General features: G+C 48.8%; 1 protein-coding gene across 2 annotated transcripts in view; it reads right to left on the bottom strand.

Moving 5' to 3' along the window:
- Positions 1–27,899, bottom strand: part of LOC118940507 (kinesin heavy chain) — a 173,794-nt gene that overhangs the window by 41,898 nt on the left and 103,997 nt on the right. Inside the window, exons 5-14 of one of the 2 annotated variants that reach the window (XM_090204319.1) lie at positions 23,924–23,972; positions 18,452–18,507; positions 18,232–18,319; positions 17,508–17,632; positions 14,258–14,362; positions 10,844–10,992; positions 10,043–10,212; positions 1,070–1,144; positions 666–838; positions 422–490 (exon numbers count right to left, since the gene is read on the bottom strand). In XM_090204319.1, coding sequence (XP_090060445.1) covers positions 422–490; positions 666–838; positions 1,070–1,144; positions 10,043–10,212; positions 10,844–10,992; positions 14,258–14,362; positions 17,508–17,632; positions 18,232–18,319; positions 18,452–18,507; positions 23,924–23,972 — 1,059 coding nt within the window. Of the gene's footprint in view, positions 1–421; positions 491–665; positions 1,209–10,042; positions 10,213–10,843; positions 10,993–14,257; positions 14,363–17,507; positions 17,633–18,231; positions 18,320–18,451; positions 18,508–23,923; positions 23,973–27,899 lie in introns of those variants that run through there. The other variant, XM_090204318.1, reaches the window with a different exon arrangement.

Here is a 27,899-nt window from a genome sequence, read left to right as displayed (position 1 = left end):
GGAAGGAAGGAAGGAAGGAAGGAAGGAAGGAAGGAAGGAAGGAAGGAAGGAAGGAAGGAAGGAAGGAAGGAAGGAAGGAAGGAAGGAAGGAAGGAAGGAAGGAAGGAAGGAAGGAAGGAAGGAAGGAAGGAAGGAAGGAAGGAGAGAGGGAGGGTGATAGAGAGAGAGAAAAATATATATATAATATATACTGTATATATACAGAGGGAGATAGAGAGAGAGAGGGAGGAAGGAAGGAAGATAGAGAGAGTGAGAGAAAGATATATAGAGAGAGGGAGATATAGAGATAGAGTAATATAGATAGGGTAAAAGAGGAAATAAAGACAATGTACCTCTTCCTCTGGAGGGATCTAGGAAGATAGAGGAAGATACTGTGGAGAGATAGAGGAAGAGAGATGAGGAAATAGATACTGTCTGCTACCTCTTCCTGATCCAGCATCTGTTCCTTCAGCTTCTCTACCAGCTGACTCTGCTGGTTGATCTCATCGTCCTGTGTAGACACCACACACACACACACACACACAACAAAAAAACAGGTATGTTGTACAGAGCCTTATGGGTAAAATTGTTCATCATAAATCTCCATCAGAGACAAACACACTCTATTTATGTAACATCAAACACAAACTTCACTGGCAAGTTTCATTGTGTGTCTGAACCCTGACCTTGTCATCCAGCTGTTTGTAGAGTTTACGTATTTCCTCCTCGTACTTCTGTCTCTCCTCCTCTGAAATCCTGATCACAATGGAAGAGGAACTGTCTTCTCTGGGGAGTCGACTCAGACTGGAAGAGGAACCGTCTTCTCTGGGGAGTCGACTCAGACTGGAATAGGAACTGTCTTCTCTGGGGAGTCGACTCAGACTGGAAGAGGAACCGTCTTCTCTGGGGAGTCGACTCAGACTGGAAGAGGAACTGTCTTCTCTGGGGAGTCGACTCAGACTGGAAGAGGAACCGTCTTCTCTGGGGAGTCGACTCAGACTGGAAGAGGAACCGTCTTCTCTGGGGAGTCGACTCAGACTGGAAGAGGAACTGTCTTCTCTGGGGAGTCGACTCAGACTGGAAGAGGAACTATCTTCTCTGGGTATCAGACACTTAACCGGCACAGCCCCAGGACTCAACAGATCCAGCTCAGGAATCTCCTCACCTGGTGTGGGTAAGTGGATCATGAAGAGGGAAGACCACATTGGGGGAGATCTACTGTGTGTGTGTGTGTGTGTGTGTGTGTGTGTGTGTGTGTGTGTGTGTGTGTGTGTGTGTGTGTGTGTGTGTCTATAATTATAATGTGTGTGTTCTCCTCACAGACTAGCCCATTGAGGGTAATGAATGAGAGTAATGAATGACATTAGGTCTGCTCTGTGGATTACTGACAGGTCTCTGCTCTGTGGATTAACTGACAGGTCTCTGCTCTGTGGATTGCTGACAGGTCTCTGTTCTGTGGATTACTGACAGGTCTGCCCTGTGGATTACTGACAGGTCTGCCCTGTGGATTAACAGACAGGTCTCTGCCCTGTGGATTAACTGACAGGTCTTTGCCCTGTGGATTACTGACAGGTCTCTGCTCTGTGGATTACTGACAGGTCTCTGCTCTGTGGATTAACAGACAGGTCTCTGCTCTGTGGATTAACTGACAGGTCTCTGCCCTGTGGATTACTGACAGGTCTCTGCTCTGTGGATTAACTGACAGGTCTGCTCTGTGGATTAACTGGCAGATCTGCCCTGTGGATTAACTGACAGGTCTCTGCCCTGTGGATTACTGACAGGTCTCTGCTCTGTGGATTACTGACAGGTCTCTGCTCTGTGGATTAACTGACAGGTCTGCTCTGTGGATTAACTGGCAGATCTGCCCTGTGAATTAACTGACAGGTCTCTGCTCTGTGGATTACTAAAATATAAGAACGCATCAAACTCTTATTTTCGGCTGGCGTTACGGCAGCGCAAGTGTCAAACGCACATTCGTTGTCAATGTTGACCTGTTAAAGCCAGCGTTGTGCTATTTTCAAACTTTTGCGCAAGGATTGGTAATTTACCAGTGTTGTTCTGTACATCAGGTCACTTGATGGGAGGGTTGGAAATATCTTAGGTGTTTCCTTAAAAACGTGATCCAACGTGCTAATTTCAGGCAGCTCAGGTAAGGATATTTAAAACCACCCAAAAGCTGGTTTAGGAGGTAAAGTAGTTGATTATGGCATGAATTTTGACAGAGGAAACGCAGACTTTTCAGTTGTGGAACACAGGAGATGTGCTTTTGTTGCCTGTATACTTCCTATTTAGAAACATAACAAACTAAGTCCCCCCCACCCCCATTTAGCTTTATTAAAAGTTCATGCCCGAGAGGTGCAAAACAGTGAGCTGACATTCCCAGTTTGTTATTATATGCCCACGTGGAGCAATAATGGTCCCTGTAAGTGTACTTAGTCAGAGCCTAATTAAAGCGATGTTGTTTTGTTTTGTTTCATTAAGAACTATTCGCTCTCTTCTCAGGTCGTGTCAATCATGAATGGAATCTCGCTTATTGACCATGTTCGGAATGTCCATGCTCAGCCATAATGGAATTTGCAGTAGACCTAGCCCCTATATCAGTATGAATGCTATGTAGACCTAGCCCCCTATATCAGTGTAAACGCTTTGTAGACCTAGCCCCTATATAAGTATGAATGCTATGTAGACGTAGCCCCCTATATCAGTATGAATGCTATGTAGACCTAGCCCTTATATCAGTGTGAATGCTTTGTAGACCTAGCCCCTATATCAGTGTGAATGCTATGTAGACCTAGCCCCTATATCAGTATGAATGCTATGTAGACCTAGCCCCTATATAAGTATGAATGCTATGTAGACGTAGCCCCCTATATCAGTGTGAATGCTTTGTAGACCTAGCCCCTATATCAGTGTGAATGCTATGTAGACCTAGCCCCTATATCAGTGTGAATGCTATGTAGACCTAGCCCCTATATCAGTGTTAATGCTATGTAGACCTAGCCCCCTATATCAGTGTGAATGCTTTGTAGACCTAGCCCCTATATCAGTGTGGATGCTATGTAGACCTAGCCCCCTATATCAGTGTGAATGCTATGTAGACCTAGCCCCCTATATCAGTGTGAATGCTATGTAGACCTAGCCCCCTATATCAGTGTGAATGCTATGTAGACCTAGCCCCTATATCAGTGTGAATGCTATGAAGACACAGCCCCCTATATCAGTGTGAATGCTATGTAGACCTAGCCCCTATATCAGTGTGAATGCTATGTAGACCTAGCCTCCTATATCAGTGTGAATGCTATGTAGACCTAGCCCCCTATATCAGTGTGAATGCTATGTAGACCTAGCCCCTATATCAGTGTGAATGCTATGTAGACCTAGCCTCCTATATCAGTGTGAATGCTATGTAGACCTAGCCCCCTATATCAGTGTGAATGCTATGTAGACCTAGCCCCTATATCAGTGTGAATGCTATGTAGACCTAGCCCCCTATATCAGTGTGAATGCTATGTAGACCTAGCCCCTATATCAGTGTGAATGCTATGTAGACCTAGCCTCCTATATCAGTGTGAATGCTATGTAGACCTAGCCCCCTATATCAGTGTGAATGCTTTGTAGACCTAGCCTCCTATATCAGTGTGAATGCTATGTAGACCTAGCCTCCTATATCAGTGTGAATGCTATGTAGACCTAACCCCTATATCAGAGTAAACACTATGTAGATCTAGCCCCTATATCAGTGTGAATGCTACGTAGACCTAACCCCTATATCAGTGTAAACGCTATGTAGACCTTGCCCCTATAGCAGTGTGAATGCTACGTAGACCTAACCCCTATATCAGTGTAAACGCTTTGTAGACCTAGCCCCTATATCAGTATGAATGCTATGTAGACGTAGCCCCCTATATCAGTGTAAATGCTATGTAGACCTAGCCCCCTATATCAGTGTGAATGCTATGTAGACCTAGCCTCCTATATCGGTGTGAATGCTATGTAGACCTAGCTCTATATCAGTGTGAATGCTATGTAGACCTAGCCCCTATATCAGTGTGAATGCTATGTAGACCTAGCCCCTATATCAGTGTGAATGCTATGTAGACCTAGCCCCTATATCAGTGTTAATGCTATGTAGACCTAGCCCCCTATATCAGTGTGAATGCTTTGTAGACCTAGCCCCTATATCAGTGTGGATGCTATGTAGACCTAGCCCCCTATATCAGTGTGAATGCTATGTAGACCTAGCCCCCTATATCAGTGTGAATGCTATGTAGACCTAGCCCCCTATATCAGTGTGAATGCTATGTAGACCTAGCCCCTATATCAGTGTGAATGCTATGAAGACACAGCCCCCTATATCAGTGTGAATGCTATGTAGACCTAGCCCCTATATCAGTGTGAATGCTATGTAGACCTAGCCTCCTATATCAGTGTGAATGCTATGTAGACCTAGCCCCCTATATCAGTGTGAATGCTATGTAGACCTAGCCCCTATATCAGTGTGAATGCTATGTAGACCTAGCCTCCTATATCAGTGTGAATGCTATGTAGACCTAGCCCCCTATATCAGTGTGAATGCTATGTAGACCTAGCCCCTATATCAGTGTGAATGCTATGTAGACCTAGCCTCCTATATCAGTGTGAATGCTATGTAGACCTAGCCCCCTATATCAGTGTGAATGCTATGTAGACCTAGCCCCTATATCAGTGTGAATGCTATGTAGACCTAACCCCTATATCAGAGTAAACACTATGTAGATCTAGCCCCTATATCAGTGTGAATGCTACGTAGACCTAACCCCTATATCAGTGTAAACGCTATGTAGACCTTGCCCCTATAGCAGTGTGAATGCAACGTAGACCTAACCCCTATATCAGTGTAAACGCTTTGTAGACCTAGCCCCTATATCAGTATGAATGCTATGTAGACGTAGCCCCCTATATCAGTGTAAATGCTATGTAGACCTAGCCCCCTATATCAGTGTGAATGCTATGTAGACCTAGCCTCCTATATCGGTGTGAATGCTATGTAGACCTAGCTCTATATCAGTGTGAATGCTATGTAGACCTAGCCCCTATATCAGTGTGAATGCTATGTAGACCTAGCCCCTATATCAGTGTGAATGCTATGTAGACCTAGCCCCTATATCAGTGTTAATGCTATGTAGACCTAGCCCCCTATATCAGTGTGAATGCTTTGTAGACCTAGCCCCTATATCAGTGTGGATGCTATGTAGACCTAGCCCCCTATATCAGTGTGAATGCTATGTAGACCTAGCCCCCTATATCAGTGTGAATGCTATGTAGACCTAGCCCCCTATATCAGTGTGAATGCTATGTAGACCTAGCCCCTATATCAGTGTGAATGCTATGAAGACACAGCCCCCTATATCAGTGTGAATGCTATGTAGACCTAGCCCCTATATCAGTGTGAATGCTATGTAGACCTAGCCTCCTATATCAGTGTGAATGCTATGTAGACCTAGCCCCCTATATCAGTGTGAATGCTATGTAGACCTAGCCCCTATATCAGTGTGAATGCTATGTAGACCTAGCCTCCTATATCAGTGTGAATGCTATGTAGACCTAGCCCCCTATATCAGTGTGAATGCTATGTAGACCTAGCCCCTATATCAGTGTGAATGCTATGTAGACCTAGCCCCCTATATCAGTGTGAATGCTATGTAGACCTAGCCCCTATATCAGTGTGAATGCTATGTAGACCTAGCCTCCTATATCAGTGTGAATGCTATGTAGACCTAGCCCCCTATATCAGTGTGAATGCTTTGTAGACCTAGCCTCCTATATCAGTGTGAATGCTATGTAGACCTAGCCTCCTATATCAGTGTGAATGCTATGTAGACCTAACCCCTATATCAGAGTAAACACTATGTAGATCTAGCCCCTATATCAGTGTGAATGCTACGTAGACCTAACCCCTATATCAGTGTAAACGCTATGTAGACCTTGCCCCTATAGCAGTGTGAATGCTACGTAGACCTAACCCCTATATCAGTGTAAACGCTTTGTAGACCTAGCCCCTATATCAGTATGAATGCTATGTAGACGTAGCCCCCTATATCAGTGTAAATGCTATGTAGACCTAGCCCCCTATATCAGTGTGAATGCTATGTAGACCTAGCCTCCTATATCAGTGTGAATGCTATGTAGACCTAGCCCCTATATCAGTGTGAATGCTATGTAGACCTAGCCCCTATATCAGTGTGAATGCTATGTAGACCTAGCCCCTATATCAGTGTTAATGCTATGTAGACCTAGCCCCCTATATCAGTGTGAATGCTTTGTAGACCTAGCCCCTATATCAGTGTGGATGCTATGTAGACCTAGCCCCCTATATCAGTGTGAATGCTATGTAGACCTAGCCCCCTATATCAGTGTGAATGCTATGTAGACCTAGCCCCCTATATCAGTGTGAATGCTATGTAGACCTAGCCCCTATATCAGTGTGAATGCTATGAAGACACAGCCCCCTATATCAGTGTGAATGCTATGTAGACCTAGCCCCTATATCAGTGTGAATGCTATGTAGACCTAGCCTCCTATATCAGTGTGAATGCTATGTAGACCTAGCCCCCTATATCAGTGTGAATGCTATGTAGACCTAGCCCCTATATCAGTGTGAATGCTATGTAGACCTAGCCTCCTATATCAGTGTGAATGCTATGTAGACCTAGCCCCCTATATCAGTGTGAATGCTATGTAGACCTAGCCCCTATATCAGTGTGAATGCTATGTAGACCTAGCCTCCTATATCAGTGTGAATGCTATGTAGACCTAGCCCCTATATCAGTGTGAATGCTATGTAGACCTAGCCCCCTATATCAGTGTGAATGCTATGTAGACCTAGCCCCCTATATCAGTGTGAATGCTATGTAGACCTAGCCTCCTATATCAGTGTGAATGCTTTGTAGACCTAGCCCCCTATATCAGTGTGAATGCTATGTAGACCTAGCCTCCTATATCAGTGTGAATGCTATGTAGACCTAGCCCCCTATATCAGTGTGGATGCTATTTAGACCTAGCCCCCTATATCAGTGTGAATGCTATGTAGACCTAGTCCCCTATTTCAGTGTGAATGCTATATAGACCTAGCCCCCTATATCAGTGTGAATGCTATGTAGACCTAGTCCCCTATTTCAGTGTGAATGCTATGTAGACCTAGCCTCCTATATCAGTGTGAATGCTACGTAGACCTAGTCCCCTATTTCAGTGTGAATGCTATGTAGACCTAGCCTCCTATATCAGTGTGAATGCTACGTAGACCTAGTCCCCTATTTCAGTGTGAATGCTATGAAGACCTAGCCTCCTATATCGGTGTGAATGCTATGTAGACCTAGCCTCCTATATCAGTGTGAATGCTATGTAGACCTAGCCTCCTATATCAGTGTGAATGCTATGTAGACCTAGCCTCCTATATCAGTGTGAATGCTATGTAGACCTAGCCTCCTATATCAGTGTGAATGCTATGTAGACCTAGCCCCCTATATCAGTGTGAATGCTATGTACAGTATATATTTACATATTGAAGCTTTGCAATGACTTAGAACAATGTGGAATGCAAACAGGTTAAAGTTAACACAGGTACCAAAGATGGGATAGGTCTACATTTTGTTATTTTGTTTCTGTAAGCTGTTTTTAACACAATATAATGGACTAACGTCGGAGTTGATTCCAAGGCAATACACCAAAGACCGTAAATACACAACTTGAAGCAAACACATATTTACCCATGGAGCACGTTCTGATTGGCCAGTGAGTGTCAAGCGTCAACACACCTACAACTTATTTATTCATCAAAACCCAGCCATTTGCCGGTACCGCGCCCACGATCCGTGGGTCAATTCCGCGTGGCTACAGGGTTAATTCCACGGGGTTACAGGGTTAATTCCACGGGGTTACAGGGTTAATTCCACGGGGTTACAGGGTTAATTCCGCGTGGCTACAGGGTTAATTCCACGGGGTTACAGGGTTAATTCCGCGTGGCTACAGGGTTAATTCCACGGGGTTACAGGGTTAATTCCACGGGGTTACAGGGTTAATTCCACGGGGTTACAGGGTTAATTCCACGGGGTTACAGGGTTAATTCCACGGGGTTACAGGGTTAATTCCACGGGGTTACAGGGTTAATTCCACGGGGTTACAGGGTTAATTCCACGGGGTTACAGGGTTAATTCCACGGGGTTACAGGGTTAATTCCACATGGCTACAGGGTTAATTCCACATGGCTGCAGGGTTAATTCCACGGGGTTACAGGGTTAATTCCGCGTGGTTACAGGGTTAATTCCACGGGGTTACAGGGTTAATTCCACGGGGTTACAGGGTTAATTCCACGGGGTTACAGGGTTAATTCCACGGGGTTACAGGGTTAATTCCACGGGGTTACAGGGTTAATTCCACATGGCTACAGGGTTAATTCCACATGGCTACAGGGTTAATTCCACGTGGCTACAGGGTTAATTCCACGGGGTTACAGGGTTAATTCCACGGGGTTACAGGGTTAATTCCACGGGGCTACAGGGTTAATTCCACGGGGTTACAGGGTTAATTCCACGGGGCTACAGGGTTAATTCCACGGGGTTACAGGGTTAATTCCACTGGGTTACAGGGTTAATTCCACGGGGTTACAGGGTTAATTCCACGGGGTTACAGGGTTAATTCCACGGGGCTACAGGGTTAATTCCACGGGGTTACAGGGTTAATTCCACGGGGTTACAGGGTTAATTCCACGGGGTTACAGGGTTAATTCCGCGTGGCTACAGGGTTAATTCCGCGTGGCTACAGGGTTAATTCCACGGGGTTACAGGGTTAATTCCGCGTGGCTACAGGGTTAATTCCACGGGGTTACAGGGTTAATTCCACATGGCTACAGGGTTAATTCCACGGGGCTACAGGGTTAATTCCGCGTGGCTACAGGGTTAATTCCGCGTGGCTACAGGGTTAATTCCACGGGGTTACAGGGTTAATTCCACGGGGTTACAGGGCTAATTCCACGGGGTTACAGGGCTAATTCCACGGGGTTACAGGGTTAATTCCACGGGGTTACGCAGTTTAAAAATAAACAATTCAAAGGTTAAAAGTTAAGGCATTAATTTTGAGTGGTTAAGGTTAGGACTACGGTTCGGGGAAGGCTCTGCAAACCAACAGACCTCATACCGTCAAGTATCATCAAGAGCGTAGCGCAGTGGTCTGAGCATCACGGGTCCCAGTGCAACAGGACAGTGGTCTGAGCATCACGGGTCCCAGTGCAACAGGACAGTGGTCTGAGCATCACGGGTCCCAGTGCAACAGGACAGTGGTCTGAGCATCACGGGTCCCAGTGCAACAGGACAGTGGTCTGAGCATCACGGGTCCCAGTGCAACAGGACAGTGGTCTGAGCATCACGGGTCCCAGTGCAACAGGACAGTGGTCTGAGCATCACGGGTCCCAGTGCAACAGGACAGTGGTCTGAGCATCACGGGTCCCAGTGCAACAGGACAGTGGTCTGAGCATCACGGGTCCCAGTGCAACAGGACAGTGGTCTGAGCATCACGGGTCCCAGTGCAACAGGACAGTGGTCTGAGCATCACGGGTCCCAGTGCAACAGGACAGTGGTCTGAGCATCACGGGTCCCAGTGCAACAGGACAGTGGTCTGAGCATCACGGGTCCCAGTGCAACAGGACAGTGGTCTGAGCATCACGGGTCCCAGTGCAACAGGACAGTGGTCTGAGCATCACGGGTCCCAGTGCAACAGGACAGTGGTCTGAGCATCACGGGTCCCAGTGCAACAGGACAGTGGTCTGAGCATCACGGGTCCCAGTGCAACAGCACAGTGGTCTGAGCATCACGGGTGCCAGTGCAACAGCACAGTGGTCTGAGCATCACGGGTCCCAGTGCTGGGCAACAGGAAAGCGGATATCAACGTTCTCAGGACCTTTTCCAACGCCCAAAATGGGCATCTATTTCTAGTGATCGGGCTATTTATTGTGTGTGAGAGTATACCTGTGTATTTGTGCTCCGTGTGTGTGGGTGTGTGTGTGTGTGTGTGTGTGTGCTACTTGACGTGCCTGTTCCGTGGGAGTTCTCCCCGTTTCTCCATTGGTTCAGCTCAGCCTCCAGTCTCTGGACCGTCTCCTTCATCACCTTGTTCTTCTCCTTCTCCTTCTCGTACTTCTTCTTCCACTGTTCTGCTGTCAGCTCCAGGTTGACCGAGGCCTTGTTCCTGATGGTCTTAGCTCTGGGTGGGGAGAAGAGAGACACAATTCAATATATTCCACATAGCAATAACAATAACAATTAGATTTGATTCAAACTTCATTGGTCCCCACAGGGAAATTTGTTGTGCAGCCAGCAGTTTTTAAAATGAATAAAAACTCGTTAAAAATCAACAGTATTATTAATAGTTTTCCCCCCCATGGTTTAATAAAGTCACAGAATGGTTTGGAGTATTGTAAATTACTAATACTTTCATTTACACTGACTCCACAGAGATGTTTGTACCAGTGGAGGCTCCTCCAGGGAGGCACGGGAGGACCGGTGGAGGCTCCACAGAGGAGGAACGGGAGGACCAGTGGAGGCTCCACAGAGGAGGAAGATGTTTGACCAGAGGAGGCTCCTCAGAGGAGGAAGATGTTTGACCAGAGGAGGCTCCACAGAGGAGGAAGATGTTTGACCAGGGGAGGCTCCACAGAGGAGGAAGATGTTTGACCAGAGGAGGCTCCACAGAGGAGGAAGATGTTTGACCAGAGGAGGCTCCACAGAGGAGGAAGATGTTTGACCAGAGGAGGCTCCACAGAGGGGGAATGGGTGACTGTGAACAGTGTGTGTGTGTGTGTGTGTGTGTGTGTGTGTGTGTGTGTGTGTATTACCGTTGTCCGAACATGAGTGTGGACTTGGTCTCCTGGTCGTTGTAGCTGGATGGAGAGCAGCAGATGAACATGGTGGTTCTACAGTTTCCCCCTAGAGAGTCCTGCAGGATACGGGTCATCTTACTGTCACGGTACGGGACATGGGTCTTCTACAGGGGGGAGAGGGATGGAGGGCCAGAAGGGAGGGAGAGAGAGAGAGAGAGGGAGGGAGAGAGGGAGAGAGAGAGAGAGGGGGGAAGAGAGGGGGGGAGAGAGAGACAGAGAGAGAGAGAGAGAAAACACGGGGGGAGAGAGAGAGAGAGAGGGAGAGAGAGAGGGAGGGAGAGAGGGAGAGAGAGAGAGAGGGGGGAAGAGAGGGGGGGAGAGAGAGAGAGAGAGAGAGAGAGAGAGAGAGAGAGAGAGAGAGAGAGAGAGAGGGGGGGGGGAGAGGGGAGAGAGGGAGAGAGGGAGAGAGGGAGAGAGAGAGAGAGAGAGAGAGAGAGAGAGAGAGAGAGGGAGGGAGAGAGGGAGAGAGAGAGAGAGGGGGGAAGAGAGGGGGGGGAGAGAGAGAGAGAGAGAGAGAGAGAGAGAGAGAGAGAGAGAGAGAGAGGGGGGGAGAGAGGGGAGAGAGGGAGAGAGGGAGAGAGGGAGAGAGAGAGAGAGACAGAGTGAGGGAGAGAGAGAGAGAGAGGGGGGGAGAAAGAAGAAAGCAAACATGAATCGCTGAACAAAACACAGGTAGCTGCAGAATAACTCTCTACATCATGGCGTCCAGTTTCCAGTTAACTAATTAGAACATATATTGTGTGGGGGGACGACGACACTGAACTTACAGGGGGGGAAGACACTGAACTTACAGGGGGGGAAGACACTGGACTTCCAGGGGGGGGGGGACGACACCTGACTTACAGGGGGGGGACTGGACTTATAGGGGGGGGGGGACGACACTGGACTTACAGGGGGGGGGGGACGACACTGGACTTACAGGGGGGGGGGGGACACTGGACTTACAGGGGGGGGACTGGACTTATAGGGGGGGGGGGACGACACTGGACTTACAGGGGGGGGGGGACGACACTGGACTTACAGGGGGGGGGGACGACACTGGACTTACAGGGGGGGGACTGGACTTATAGGGGGGGGGGACGACACTGGACTTACAGGGGGGGAACTGGACTTATAGGGGGGGGGGGACGACACTGGACTTACAGGGGGGGGGACGACACTGGACTTACAGGGGGGGGACTGGACTTATAGGGGGGGACGACGACACTGGACTTACAGGGGGGGGGGGGACGACACTGGACTTACAGGGGGGGGGGGCGACACTGGACTTACAGGGGGGGACGACACTGGACTTACAGGGGGGGGGGGACGACACTGGACTTACAGGGGGGACGACACTGGACTTACAGTGGGGACGACGACACTGGACTTACAGGGGGGACGACACTGGACTTACAGGGGGAAGGACGACGCTGGACTTACAGGGGGGAGGACACTGGACTTACAGGGGGAAGGACGACACTGGACTTACAGGGGGGGACGACACTGGACTTACAGGGGGGACGACACTGGACTTACAGGGGGGACGACACTGGACTTACAGGGGGAAGGACGACACTGGACTTACAGGGGGGGGGGCGGCACTGGACTTACAGGGGGACGACGACACTGGACTTACAGGGGGGGATGATGACACTGGACTTACAGGGGGGGATAATGACACTGGACTTACAGGGGGGGGAAGACACTGGACTTACAGGGGGGGGGACACTGAACTCACGGGAGTGGAGGGGGGGCGACGACGATGACACTGGACTTACAGGGGGTGGGGAGACGACACTGGACTTACAGGGGGGGGACTGGACTTACAAGGGGGGGGGACGACACTGGACTTACAGGGGGGGATGATGACACTGGACTTACAGGGGAGGATGATGACACTGGACTTACAGGGGGGGATGATGACACTGGACTTACAGGGGGGATGATGACACTGGACTTACAGGGGGTGGCACTGGACTTACAGGGGGGGACGACACTGGACTTACAGGGGAGGGAGGACGACACTGGACTTACAGGGGGGGGGAGGACGACACCGGACTTACAGGGGGGATGAAGACACTGGACTTACAGGGGGGGGGACGACACTGGACTTACAGGGGGGACGAAGACACTGGACTTACAGGGGGGACGAAGACACTTGACTTACGGGGGGGGACGACACTGGACTTACAGGGGAGGGGGGGGACGACACTGGACTTACAGGGGGGGAGGACGACACTGGACTTACAGGGGGGACGACGACACTGGACTTACAGGGGAGGGGGACGACGACACTGGACTTACAGGGGGGGAGGACGACACTGGACTTACAGGGGGGGGGGACGACACTGGACTTACAGGGGGGACGACGACACTGGACTTACAGGGGGGACGAAGACACTGGACTTACAGGGGGGACGACACTGGACTTACAGGGGGGACGACGACACTGGACTTACAGGGGGGACGAAGACACTGGACTTACAGGGGGGACGACACTGGACTTACAGGGGGGACGACGACACTGGACTTACAGGGGGGACGACGACACTGGACTTACAGGGGGGACGAAGACACTGGACTTACAGGGGGGACGACACTGGACTTACAGGGGGGACGACGACACTGGACTTACAGGGGGGACGAAGACACTGGACTTACAGGGGGGACGACGACACTGGACTTACAGGGGGGACGAAGACACTGGACTTACAGGGGGGACGAAGACACTGGACTTACAGGGGGGACGACGACACTGGACTTACGGGGAGGACGACGACACTGGACTTACAGGGGGGACGACGACACTGGACTTACGGGGGGGACGACGACACTGGACTTACAGGGGGGACGACACTGGACTTACAGGGGGGGACGACGACACTGGACTTACAGGGGGGACGAAGACACTGGACTTACAGGGGGGACGAAGACACTGGACTTACAGGGGGGATGAAGACACTGGACTTACAGGGGGGACGACACTGGACTTACAGGGGGGACGACGACACTGGACTTACAGGGGGGACGAAGACACTGGACTTACAGGGGGGACGAAGACACTGGACTTACAGGGGGGACGACGACACTGGACTTACGGGGGGGACGACGACACTGGACTTACAGGGGGGACGACACTGGACTTACAGGGGGGGACGACAACACTGGACTTACAGGGGGGACGAAGACACTGGACTTACAGGGGGGGGGGGGGGGACTAGGCCTACAGTTCCTTTGGCCAGAGCAGAGATGACGTTGCCCAGTGTGTGTGTGTGTGTGTGTGTGTGTGTGTGTGTGTGTGTGTGTGTGTGTGTGTGTGTGTGTGTGTGTGTGTGTGTGTGTGTGTGTGTGTGTGTGTCTGGGAGGGAGGGAGGGAACTAGACTTACATTTCCTTCGGCCAGAGCAGAGATGACGTTGCCCAGGGAAGACAGTGACTTGTTAATGTTCTTAGCTTCTTCCAACACAGCTCCCTCTGCTCCTGTCTTACTGACCTGGGGAAATATATCATATATCAAACACAGCTCCCTCTGCTCCTGTCTTACTGACCTGGGGAAATATATCATATATCAAACACAGCTCCCTCTGCTCCTGTCTTACTGACCTGGGGAAATATATCATATATCAAACACAGCTCCCTCTGCTCCTGTCTTACTGACCTGGGGAAATATATCATATATTAAACACAGCTCCCTCTGCTCCTGTCTTACTGACCTGGGGAAATATATCATATATCAAATCTGATCTGGACATGTGTAGTTAGTCATGTATAAGGAAGGACACTACAAACACATACAGTACAGGAGATTATGCGCCAGACTCATACACGCTGTAGAGATACACAGAAACAGACTCAAACACGCTGTAGAGATACACAGAAACAGACTCATACACGCTGTACAGATACACAGAAACAGACTCATATACAGTGCCTTGCGAAAGTATTCGGCCCCCTTGAACTTTGCGACCTTTTGCCACATTTTAGGCTTCAAACATAAAGATATGAAACTGTATTTTTTTGTGAAGAATCAACAACAAGTGGGACACAATCATGAAGTGGAACGACATTTATTGGATATTTCAAACTTTTTTAACAAATCAAAAACTGAAAAATTGGGCGTGCAAAATTATTCAGCCCCTTTACTTTCAGTGCAGCAAACTCTCTCCAGAAGTTCAGTGAGGATCTCTGAATGATCCAATGTTGACCTAAATGACTAATGATGATAAAAAAAATCCACCTGTGTGTAATCAAGTCTCCGTATAAATGCACCTGCACTGTGATAGTCTCAGAGGTCCGTTAAAAGCGCAGAGAGCATCATGAAGAACAAGGAACACACCAGGCAGGTCCGAGATACTGTTGTGAAGAAGTTTAAAGCCGGATTTGGATACAAAAATATTTCCCAAGCTTTAAACATCCCAAGGAGCACTGTGCAAGCGATAATATTGAAATGGAAGGAGTATCAGACGACTGCAAATCTACCAAGACCTGGCCGTCCCTCTAAACTTTCAGCTCATACAAGGAGAAGACTGATCAGAGATGCAGCCAAGAGGCCCATGATCACTCTGGATGAACTGCAGAGATCTACAGCTGAGGTGGGAGACTCTGTCCATAGGACAACAATCAGTCGTATATTGCACAAATCTGGCCTTTATGGAAGAGGGGCAAGAAGAAAGCCATTTCTTAAAGATATCCATAAAAAGTGTCGTTTAAAGTTTGCCACAAGCCACCTGGGAGACACACCAAACATGTGGAAGAAGGTGCTCTGGTCAGATGAAACCAAAATTGAACTTTTTGGCAACAATGCAAAACGTTATGTTTGGCGTAAAAGCAACACAGCTGAACACACCATCCCCACTGTCAAACATGGTGGTGGCAACATCATGGTTTGGGCCTGCTTTTCTTCAGCAAGGACAGGGAAGATGGTTAAAATTGATGGGAAGATGGATGGAGCCAAATACAGGACCATTCTGGAAGAAAACCTGATGGAGTCTGCAAAAGACCTGAGACTGGGACGGAGATTTGTCTTCCAACAAGACAATGATCCAAAACATAAAGCAAAATCTACAATGGAATGGTTCAAAAATAAACATATCCAGGTGTTAGAATGGCCAAGTCAAAGTCCAGACCTGAATCCAGAGAATCTGTGGAAAGAACTGAAAACTGCTGTTCACAAATGCTCTCCATCCAACCTCACTGAGCTCGAGCTGTTTTGCAAGGAGGAATGGGAAAAAATGTCAGTCTCTCGATGTGCAAAACTGATAGAGACATACCCCAAGCGACTTACAGCTGTAATCGCAGCAAAAGGTGGCGCTACAAAGTATTAACTTAAGGGGGCTGAATAATTTTGCACGCCCAATTTTTCAGTTTTTGATTTGTTAAAAAAGTTTGAAATATCCAATAAATGTCGTTCCACTTCATGATTGTGTCCCACTTGTTGTTGATTCTTCACAAACAAATACAGTTTTATATCTTTATGTTTGAAGCCTGAAATGTGGCAAAAGGTCGCAAAGTTCAAGGGGGCCGAATACTTTCGCAAGGCACTGTATGCCTCATGTCCCTCAGGAGACTGAATAGATTTGGAATGGGTCCTCAGCTCTTCAGAAAGCTATACAGCTGCACCATCGAGAGCATCCTGACCGGTTGCATCGCCGCCTGGTATGGCAACTGCTCGGCATCTGACCGCAACGTGCTACAGAGGGTAGTGCGTAGGGCCCAGTACATCACTGGGGCCAAGCTTCCTGCCATCCAGGACCTCAGTACCAGGCGGTGTCAGAGGAAGGCCCTAAAAATGTTCAAAGACTCCAGCCACCCTAGTTATAAGACTGTTCTCTCTGCTACTGCACGGCAAGCGGTAACGGATATCCAAGTCTAGGTCCAAGAGGCTCCTAAACAGCTTCTACCCCCAAGCCATAAGACTCCTGAACACCTAATCAAATGGCCACCCAGACTATTTACATTGCTGCCCCCCTTTTTTTGTTACACTGCTGCTACTCGCTGTTTATTATCTATTATCTATGCGTAGTCCCTTTACCCCAACCTGCATATTACCTCACACTAGCCTCTGCTTCCTGTTTAAAGCTAGTTCATTACCACACTAGCCTCTACTTCCTGGTTAAAGCTACTCCATTACCACACTAGCCTCTACTTCCTGGTTAAAGCTAGTTCATTACCACACTAGCCTCTGCTTCCTGGTTAAAGCTAGTTCATTACCACACTAGCCTCTGCTTCCTGGTTAAAGCTAGTTCATTACCACACTAGCCTCTGCTTCCTGGTTAAAGCTAGTTCATTACCACACTAGCCTCTACTTCCTGGTTAAAGCTAGTTCATTACCACACTAGCCTCTGCTTCCTGGTTAAAGCTAGTTCATTACCACACTAGCCTCTGCTTCCTGGTTAAAGCTAGTTCATTACCACACTAGCCTCTGCTTCCTGGTTAAAGCTAGTTCATTACCACACTAACCTCTGCTTCCAGGCCTTTGACCACCGAACATTCTAATTGTTTAAACGCCACCATTCATCAACACCCAGCAGTTGATCAAAGTTCATTATGGTGTGTCTTGTCCATTACCGTCTCACTCCCAGCCAGGGAAAATAGGTCCCCTGGGGTCTATTTAGTGAACGCATGTAGTGAACTCTTACCTTCTCACTCCCAGCCAGATCCACTAGGTAGAGCTTCCCACACAGTTTCTGCTCTGTCTCCACGTGTTCCTGTTTAATGTTGATCAGGAAGATACTGTGACTCCTGGAGCTGTGCTCATTCATATCTGGAGAGAGGGGAGAAAAGAGGAGAAGAAGAGAGGAGAAGAGAGGAGAAGAGGGGAGAAGAGAAGAGAGGAGAAGAGAGGAGAAGAGAAGAGAGGAGAAGAGGAGAGAGGAAAAGATGGGAGAGGGGAGGAGAAGAGGGGAGAAGAGAAGAGAGGAGAAGAGAGGAGAAGATGGGAGAGGGGAGGAGAAGATGGGAGAGGGGAGGAGAAGAGGGGAGAAGAGAAGAGAAGAGAGGAGAAGAGAGGAGAAGACAGGAGAGGGGAGGAGAAAAGGGGAGAAGAGAAGAGAGGAGAATATGGGAGAGGGGAGAAGAGAGAAGGAGAGAAAAGAAGAGAGAAGGAGAGGGGAGAAGAGAAGAGGAGAAAATAGGAGAGGAGAAGAGGGGAGATAAGAGAGGAGAAGAGAGGAGAAGAGGAGAAGAAAAGATAGTAACAGAGGCAGCAACAGGGGTAGTAACAGAGTTGGCAGCAGAGATAGTAAACCAATATGACAGATCCCCCCCCCCCCCCCCCCCCAGACACTATAGAAGAATCTGCAGAGTTTATCTACAGACTCACACTTCACGCTATACAATATACTAAGTGTCATTTGGACTTACTGGTGACAGCTACATGGCGGTTGGCTTTGCCCTCGTCAATAACATCCATCACCTCCTCTGGGCAGGAGACAAAACGCTCAGTGCAGCCCTGAGAGACAATTCAACAAATGACTGTTAAAAAAGTTAGCATTGGGAAGATGACACGTCTCGAATGTAGAGACCATCATAGATGGTCAGTTAACATTAAATCATCACCTCAGCTGATGAAAGCCTGACTCACCTTCACATAGGGAACCCTGTGCTTGTCCTCGTGCACTGCCAGGTTAGTCTTCGTCACTGAGAGAGATGGACAGAAGAAGAGATGAGTACTTTTGGAGATTTTACTTTCATATCTAGCCAAAGGCCCAAAACAGTCAAATTGATTTTAAATCAAAATGTATTTAAAGTGTACTTCCCAAACACAGACGCATCACACATACAGAGAGAAACAAGAGGTCATCACAGTGCACGAACGACCACAGAACAGGAGAGCAACAACTCCTAAAGTCTGGCATAGACCACCTGTTGCTGCTCTGACTGTCTCCCTCAGGCCTCCTCAGGCCTCCTCAGGCCTCCCTCAGGCCTCCCTCAGGCCTCCCTCAGGCCTCCCTCAGGCCTAACTCAGGCCCAGAATGTCAACTCAATTTGACTTAAACAGAAAATGTACGGTACAGCAGACCGGTACAAATCTCCTTCTGGACAAGACCGAGGGGCGGCTGGGGACATGACAGGACCGAGGGACGACTGGGGACATGACAGGACCGAGGGACGACTGGGGACATGACAGGACCGAGGGGCGACTGGGGACATGACAGGACCGAGGGGCGACTGGGGACATGACAGGACCGAGGGACGACTGGGGACATGACAGGACCGAGGGGCGACTGGGGACATGACAGGACCGAGGGACGACTGGGGACATGACAGGACCGAGGGACGACTGGGGACATGACAGGACCGAGGGACGACTGGGGACATGACAGGACCGAGGGGCGACTGGGGACATGACAGGACCGAGGGGCGGCTGGGGACATGACAGGACCGAGGGGCGGCTGGGGACATGACAGGACCGAGGGGCAACTGGGGACATGTACGTAGGAAGTTACTTTATGTTTCAGGCTTGTATTTTTGATGAGAGATGATTTTAAATCTGTTCAGATTTAAGTCAAGGCTGTGTTCCCTCTCAGAGGTTTGTGTGTGTGTCTCTACCAGGACTGGTGCTTCTCTGACTCCCCAGACTCTGGACTGTCAACCTGGGTTAATTTCAACTGGAAACTTACAGACAAAGCAGACACTCATTCTGGACAGGACAGAGGGACGGCTGGGGACATGACAGGACAGAGGGACGGGCGGCTGAGGACATGACAGGATAGAGGGACGGACGGCTGGGGACATGACAGGACAGACGGACGGCTGGGGACATGACAGGACAGAGGGACGGGTGGCTGGGGACATGACAGGACAGAGGGACGGGTGGCTGGGGACATGACAGGACAGACGGACGGCTGGGGACATGACAGGACAGAGGGACGGGTGGCTGGGGACATGACAGGACAGAGGGATGGGTGGCTGGGGACATGATAGGACAGAGGGACGGGTGGCTGGGGACATGACAGGACAGAGGGACGGCTGGGGACATGGCAGGACAGAGGGACGGGTGGCTGGGGACATGATAGGACAGAGGGACGGGTGGCTGGGGACATGACAGGACAGACGGACGGCTGGGAACATGAGGTGAGAGTGTGATTGAGATCGCTGAGGGGGTGCTGGAAAATGAAATGGGAGTTCAAGAGGAGAGTGAAGCAATATAAAATGAAGCAGCTGTTTTCAAAATAATTTAAGGGGTGAAGAAGGTTCTAATTCTAACAGGAAGTAGAGATGATAAATCAGTTGAGGATAAACAGGAAGTAGAGATGGTGGAGTTCTCTTCTGGGGATGATAGTGAGGCCTCTGGTGCGTCACAACAAAATAGCGAGAGAAATGGGGTGGAAGGAAGGTGTGGGATTGAAAAAGTATGTCAATTTCTGAATTTGACAAAAAGGAAGAAATATATGCAGGATTAAAATGTAACTGATTGTTTTTTCCTGAAAGTGAATTGTTTATTGAATCAGCAAAGTTTCTGATGTCAAAAAGAAAGTGGTTCTGATGTCATAAAGAAAGTGGTTCTGATGTCATAAAGAAAGTGATCCTGATGTCATAAAGAAAGTGGTTCTGATGTCATAAAGAAAGTGGTTCTGATGTCATAAAGAAAGTGGTTCTGATGTCATAAAGAAAGTGGTTCTGATGTCATAAAGAAAGTGGTTCTGATGTCGTAAAGAAAGTGGTCAGGAGAGTGACAACATTTTCCATAAAGAAAGTGGTCAGGGGATAACATTTCCCTGATTCAGGATTTTTTTGGGACGCCTCTAGGGCTATTGGATTGGATGCTGGTCTAATTTCAATTGATCAGGAAAGGGGATTTGACCGAGTTCAACATCAGTACCTCTGGGCCCACTTTGGAGGCTTTTGGTTTCAGCTCTACTTTTATTGCCATGATCAGGGTGATATATGGTGACATTGAGAGTGTATTGAAAGTTAACGGTGGCTTGAGTGCTCCTTTTAAAGTGTGTTGAGGAATTAGGCAGGGGTGTTTGTTGTTGTCCGTAATGTTGTATGCTATAGAGCCACTACTAAATAGCATTAGAAGTCGCATTGAAGGGGTGTACCTTTCAAAGGATATTCCTCCTATTCGCCTCTCAGCCTATGCTGATGATGTAGTTATTTTGGTGAAAAATCCAGCGGAGGTGAATAGTTTGAGTCTCATGGTTGATCGGTTTAAAGGAATATCCTCTACAAAGGAAGAATGGGGGATAAGTTGTGCTTTACAGATTGGGAAATGGTCTGGAGGGATCATGGCTTTGCCCAAGGGGGGCTAGAATGGTGGAAGGGAGGGTTCAAGTATCTTGGAGTGTAGCTGGGGGGGGGGGGGGGGGAATGGTGGAAGGGAGGGTTCAAGTATCTTGGAGTGTTGCTGGGGGGGGGGGGGGGTGGAAGGGAGGGTTTAAGTATCTTGGAGTGTAGCTGGGGGGGGGGTGGAATGGTGGAAGGGAGGGTTCAAGTATCTTGGAGTGTTGCTGGGGGGGGGGGTGGAAGGGAGGGTTCAAGTATCTTGGAGTGTAGCTGGGGGGGGGGGTGGAAGGGAGGGTTTAAGTATCTTGGAGTGTAGCTAGGGGGGGTGGAATGGTGGAAGGGAGGGTTCAAGTATCTTGGAGTGTTGCTGGGGGGGGTGGAGGGGAGGGTTTAAGTATATTGGAGTGTACCAAGGGGACGAGGGGACAAAGGAAAACAATTGGAATGGGGTGGTTGAAATGGTGGAAGGAAGGATGAGGAGATGGTGGTGGTTGATATCTAAAATGTAATTTGGGGGGCCACTATTAATGTGTTGATAATGTGGTTGCCTCTGCACCGTGGCATCGGTTGTCATGTTTAGAGCCACCGTCTGGCTTTCTGGCCAAGATACAGGCAATTATTGTAGATTTTTTTTTTTGGGGGGGGGGGGGGGGGGGGGGATAAATATCATTGGGTTCCACAAAGTGTTCCGTATTTATCAAAATGGGAGGTGGGCCAGGGACTTGTACATCTTGCTAGTAGGGCTGCTGCTTTCCGGTTTCAGTTTATTCAAAGGTTGCTTTATGGACCGAAAAATGTGGTGTGGAGAGGGGTGGTAGGTCTGGTGTTACAGAAGGTAGAGGGATTGGATTTCAAGAAGGCTTTATTTTTGGTTGATAGTAGCCAGAGATCGATGGATGGACTACCTCCGTTTTACAGAGGCCTTCTTAGGGTTTGGAGTATAACGAAGGTGTCCAGACGCACTAAGGCTGAGTCAGTGCATTGGCTGCTGGAGGAACCTCTGGTGTTTGGGGCAAGACTGGATTGTACAAATGAAGCTATTTCACACTTCTCCAAGATGATGCTGAAGGGGAAAATCATCACAAAGGAAGTTAATGGACATGGCTGGGCCCACATTAATGGATGGAGGACGGGTGGCTGAACATTTGGGGGTGAGGTCGGAAAGGATTGTCGGACAACTGCTGGAAAGTTGCAGGAAGGCTCTGTCAGCAGAAGAGGGGATTATGCTCAAGAGTTACTACAAAAAGACAAGATGAAGACGCCCCATATCCCAGACTAAGGATCACACCCAATATCCCAGAGTCAGACAGAAAGGCTTTATTACTGGATTTGAGAGGGTTGGAAGAGGTGGGGTTGGAAGAGGTGGGGTTGGAAGAGGTGGGTTTGGATGAGGTGGGGTTGGAAGAGGTGGGTTTGGATGAGGTGGGGTTGAATGAGGTGGGGTTGGATGAGGTGGGTTTGGAAGAGGTGGCGTTGGAAGAGGTGGGGTTGGAAGACGTGGGGTTGAAAGAGATGGGTTTGGATGAGGTGGGGTTGGAAGACGTGGGGTTGGAAGAGATGGGTTTGGATGAGGTGGGGTTGGAAGAGGTGGGGTTGGAAGACGTGGGGTTGGAAGAGGTGGGGTTGGAAGAGGTGGGTTTGGATGAGGTGGGGTTGGATGAGGTGGGTTTGGAAGAGGTGGGGTTGGAAGAGGTGGGGTTGGATGAGGTGGGGTTGGAAGAGGTGGGGTTGGAAGAGGTGGGGTTGGATGAGGTGGGGTTGGAAGAGGTGGGATTGGAAGAGGTGGGGTTGGAAGAAGTGGGTTTGGAAGAGGTGGGATTGGAAGAGATGGGGTTGGAAGAGGTGGGGTTGGAAGAGGTGGGGTTGGATGAGGTGGGATTGGAAGAGGTGGGGTTGGAAGAGGTGGGGTTGGAAGAGGTGGGGTTGGATGAGGTGGGGTTGGAAGAGGTGGGGTTGGAAGAGGTGGGGTTGGAAGAGGTGGGGTTGGATGAGGTGGGGTTGGAAGAGGTGGGGTTGGAAGAGGTGGGGTTGGAAGAGGTGGGTTTGGAAGAGGTGGGGTTGGAAGAGGTGGGGTTGGAAGAGGTGGGGTTGGATGAGGTGGGGTTGGAAGATGTGGGATTGGAAGAGGTGGGGTTGGAAGAAGTGGGTTTGGAAGAGGTGGGATTGGAAGAGATGGGGTTGGAAGAGGTGGGGTTGGAAGAGGTGGGGTTTGATGAGGTGGGATTGGAAGAGGTGGGGTTGGAAGAGGCGGGGTTGGAGAGGTGGGGTTGGATGAGGTGGGGTTGGAAGAGGTGGGGTTGGAAGAGGTGGGGTTGGAAGACGTGGGGTTGGAAGAGGTGGGGTTGGATGAGGTGGGGTTGGAAGAGGTGGGGTTGGAAGAGGTGGGGTTGGATGAGGTGAGGTTGGAAGAGGTGGGTTTGGATGAGGTAAATAAAGATGAATTGAAAAGACACTCCTTGGAGTGCCAGCATGGAGAGCACTATACAAGCCACCGTTACTAAAGGGTACTGGTGATATGTAATGGAGGGTTTTGCATGGCATCATTGCAGTTAATGCTTTTGTATCTGTTATTAATTCAGATGTTGGAGATGTCCTTTGTGTAATATAAGATACATTTTCACTGTTTTATGGAGTGTGAGAGGATAAAACCTCTTTTTATACTAGAGTCTCTCTCTCTCTCTCTCTCTCTCTCTCTCCCTCTCCCTCTCCCTCTCCCTACTATAATAGGCTCAGACTCCCTACAGGGATCTATAACTTCATGATGTGGGTATCATTTTACTGTTGTACACACACAGAAGACTCTTCAACATTGCACATTACTTACCATCCAGAAGGTCCCGTATTTTGTCCATGTAAATTTCAAAATAGGACACCTGGTGAAGAGAGGAGAGAACACATTGAGAGAAACTAATCGTTGAGAGGAAAGTGGACTGATTATACAAATCTGCCAAATAATGATGAACTGGCATTAAATGTTAGCTAGTCTACAGTAAACACAGAGATGTGGTTCTGGGTGCAGAGATTGTTAAAAAGAGTTGTGATTTAGGCAAAAGCACATTTATTATTCATATACAATTCATCAGTCCAGAGTCCATGAAAACAGACACAGTTGTCAGTGATAATAACCTGATGCAGCAGACTGGTTTGTTCCAGAACTTTATGTTTTTTTACATTTTTTTACTAAATACTGATGTTTGTGATGTTTTATTAAATATGATGCATACAGTATACATCCACAGTAACTCCAGTGATGACAGAGGGCTATGCATAGAAATATATTGAAAAGAACAGACGTCAAGAAAAATTCAAGTCAATGATGGCGTGCATAATGGATGGTCTTGGCAGCCATTTTGATTGTATCGATGCCAGGAAGTAAAAGCAGGTGCTGTGATTTGTTGAGTCAATTTAACCTGACATTACAACAAATACATTCCACTGCATGAGCCACATCAGTCGTGCCGCGTTCACGTCATGTCAGAAACGCCTACATTTCCGACTTGCTAACCTAGGTGGAAGAGTCAGATCCTGAGTTTCCCACTTGGGAGGTACCAGAATCAACCAATAGGAAGCTCTATGCAAAATAACTTACTTTTCAAATTTCCGACATGCCGTGAACGCGCCATTAGCTTCATTTGAATTAACATTGTACGTTACCATAGAAATTATTATCTATATACTATGGCAGGACAATAATAGCCAGACAATAATAGCCAGACTAGCAGACACATCCACTCCAATGATTATAGAGGTTTACGGTGGATTCAGACATGTCACAGTTGTTCTCAGTTATGGCTAGTTGGTATCCTAGTTTGGTCCGGTCCCAGATGTGTTTTAGCCAAATCCTCTGTTCCTCTCCCCTGGAGAATGGCAATGACAACCAGAGGGGTTTAGAGTATAGAGAGTACAGATATCTGGGACACCAGGATACCGGTGCAGAACTAGACAGTACAGATCTTGATGTGGAACTCTCTTTTCTGTTCCCGAGGGACCCATTGAAAGCTCTCTGAAGACCTCCTATGGTTCTAGCGACAGCTGGTTGAGAATCACAGCTTTAGCCAACTCCCCTGGACTATCGGAGAATGGCAATAACAGCCAGAGGGCTTTAGATATCTGGGACACCAGTCTACTGGTGTAGAACAACCTGTTGTCAGTACAGACCAGAGAGTCATGGAGGAACACAGACATCCCAGGTATGGTTAAACGGTGCAGAAGTCTGGTACAGTGTTCTGTATGACTTTGAGACAAATAGCAGGAAGAGTTGGCTTAAGGATATTCAGATCTAGGACACCAAAAACAGGAGAGTGGTGATGTCATCCACTAGATAGATGAACTAGATAGAGAGACAGGTGAGGGGATAGATGACAGAGAGACAGGTGAGGGGATAGATGAAAGAGAGACAGGTGAGGGGATAGATGACAGAGAGACAGGTGAAGGGATAGATGACAGAGAGACAGGTGAGGGGATAGATGACAGAGAGACAGGTGAGGGGATAGATGACAGAGAGACAGGTGAGGGGATAGATGACAGAGAGACAGGTGAGGGGATAGATGACAGAGAGACAGGTATGGGGATAGATGACAGAGAGACAGGTGAGGGGATAGATGACAGAGAGACAGGTGAGGGGATAGATGAACTAGATAGAGAGACAGGTGTAGGGATAGATGATAGAGAGACAGGTGTGGGGATAGATGAAAGAGAGACAGGTGAGGTGATAGATGACAGAGAGACAGATGAAAGAGAGACAGGTGAGGGGATAGATGACAGAGAGACAGGTGAGGGGATAGATGAAAGAGAGACAGGTGAGGGGATAGATGACAGAGAGACAGGTGAGGGGATAGATGAAAGAGAGACAGGTGAGGGGATAGATGAAAGAGGTACAGGTGAGGGGATAGATGAAAGAGAGACAGGTGAGGGGATAGATGAAAGAGAGACAGGTGAGGGGATAGATGACAGAGAGACAGGTGAGGGGATAGATGAAAGAGAGACAGGTGAGGGGATAGATGAAAGAGAGACAGGTGAGGGGATAGATGAAAGAGAGACAGGTGAGGGGATAGATGAAAGAGAGACAGGTGAGGGGATAGATGAAAGAGAGACAGGTGAGGGGATAGATGACAGAGAGACAGGTGAGGGGATAGATGAAAGAGGTACAGGTGAGGTGATAGATGACAGAGAGACAGATGAAAGAGAGACAGGTGAGGGGATAGATGACAGAGAGACAGGTGAGGGGATAGATGAAAGAGAGACAGGTGAGGGGATAGATGACAGAGAGACAGGTGAGGGGATAGATGAAAGAGAGACAGGTGAGGGGATAGATGAAAGAGAGACAGGTGAGGGGATAGATGACAGAGAGACAGGTGAGGGGATAGATGAAAGAGAGACAGGTGAGGGGATAGATGACAGAGAGACAGGTGAGGGGATAGATGAAAGAGAGACAGGTGAGGGGATAGATGACAGAGAGACAGGTGAGGGGATAGATGAAAGAGAGACAGGTGAGGGGATAGATGAAAGAGGTACAGGTGAGGGGATAGATGAAAGAGAGACAGGTGAGGGGATAGATGAAAGAGAGACAGGTGAGGGGATAGATGACAGAGAGACAGGTGAGGGGATAGATGAAAGAGAGACAGGTGAGGGGATAGATGAAAGAGAGACAGGTGAGGGGATAGATGAAAGAGAGACAGGTGAGGGGATAGATGAAAGAGAGACAGGTGAGGGGATAGATGAAAGAGGTACAGGTGAGGGGATAGATGAAAGAGGTACAGGTGAGGTGATAGATGACAGAGAGACAGATGAAAGAGAGACAGGTGAGGGGATAGATGACAGAGAGACAGGTGAGGGGATAGATGAAAGAGAGACAGGTGAGGGGATAGATGACAGAGAGACAAGTGAGGGGATAGATGAAAGAGAGACAGGTGAGGGGATAGATGAAAGAGAGACAGGTGAGGGGATAGATGAAAGAGGTACAGGTGAGGGGATAGATGAAAGAGGTACAGGTGAGGGGATAGATGAAAGAGGTACAGGTGAGGAGATAGATGAAAGAGGTACAGGTGAGGGGATAGATGAAAGAGGTACAGGATGGATAGATGACAGAGGTATAGTGTAACAGGGCAGGTTTCGAACCGATGCCCTAGAGGGGCAGTGTGTCATCCAGAGTCTGCAGCACTACCACTGGACCACACTTCTGGACTATTAATGCCGACCAGGGCTTGTGAGGGGTCACTAGAGGTTAATGCCGACCAGGGCTTGTGGGTGGTCACTAGAGGTTAATTCCGACCAGGGCTTGTGGGGGGTCACTAGAGGTTAATTCCGACCAGGGCTTGTGGGGGGTCACTAGAGGTTAATGCCGACCAGGGCTTGTGGGTGGTCACTAGAGGTTAATTCCGACCAGGGCTTGTGGGGGGTCACTAGAGGTTAATGCCGACCAGGGCTTGTGGAGGTCACTAGAGGTTAATGCCGACCAGGGCTTGTGGGGGGTCACTAGAGGTTAATTCCGACCAGGGCTTGTGGGGGTCACTAGAGGTTAATGCCGACCAGGGCTTGTGGGGGTCACTAGAGGTTAATTCCGACCAGGGCTTGTGGGGATCACTAGAGGTTAATGCCGACCAGGGCTTGTGGGGGTCACTAGAGGTTAATTCCGACCAGGGCTTGTGGGGGGTCACTAGAGGTTAATGCCGACCAGGGCTTGTGGGGGTCACTAGAGGTTAATGCCGACCAGGTTTTGTGGGGGTTCACTAGAGGTTAATGCCGACCAGGGCTTGTGGGGGTTCACTAGAGGTTAATGCCGACCAGGGCTTGTGGGCGTC

This window comes from Oncorhynchus mykiss, chromosome 17, assembly GCF_057628025.1.
Source record: "Oncorhynchus mykiss isolate SJ-2025 chromosome 17, ASM5762802v1, whole genome shotgun sequence".
In the NCBI taxonomy this organism is placed as follows: domain Eukaryota; kingdom Metazoa; phylum Chordata; class Actinopteri; order Salmoniformes; family Salmonidae; genus Oncorhynchus; species Oncorhynchus mykiss.
Note: the sequence above shows the minus strand (reverse complement) of the source record. Positions and strands in the feature narration are given on the sequence as shown.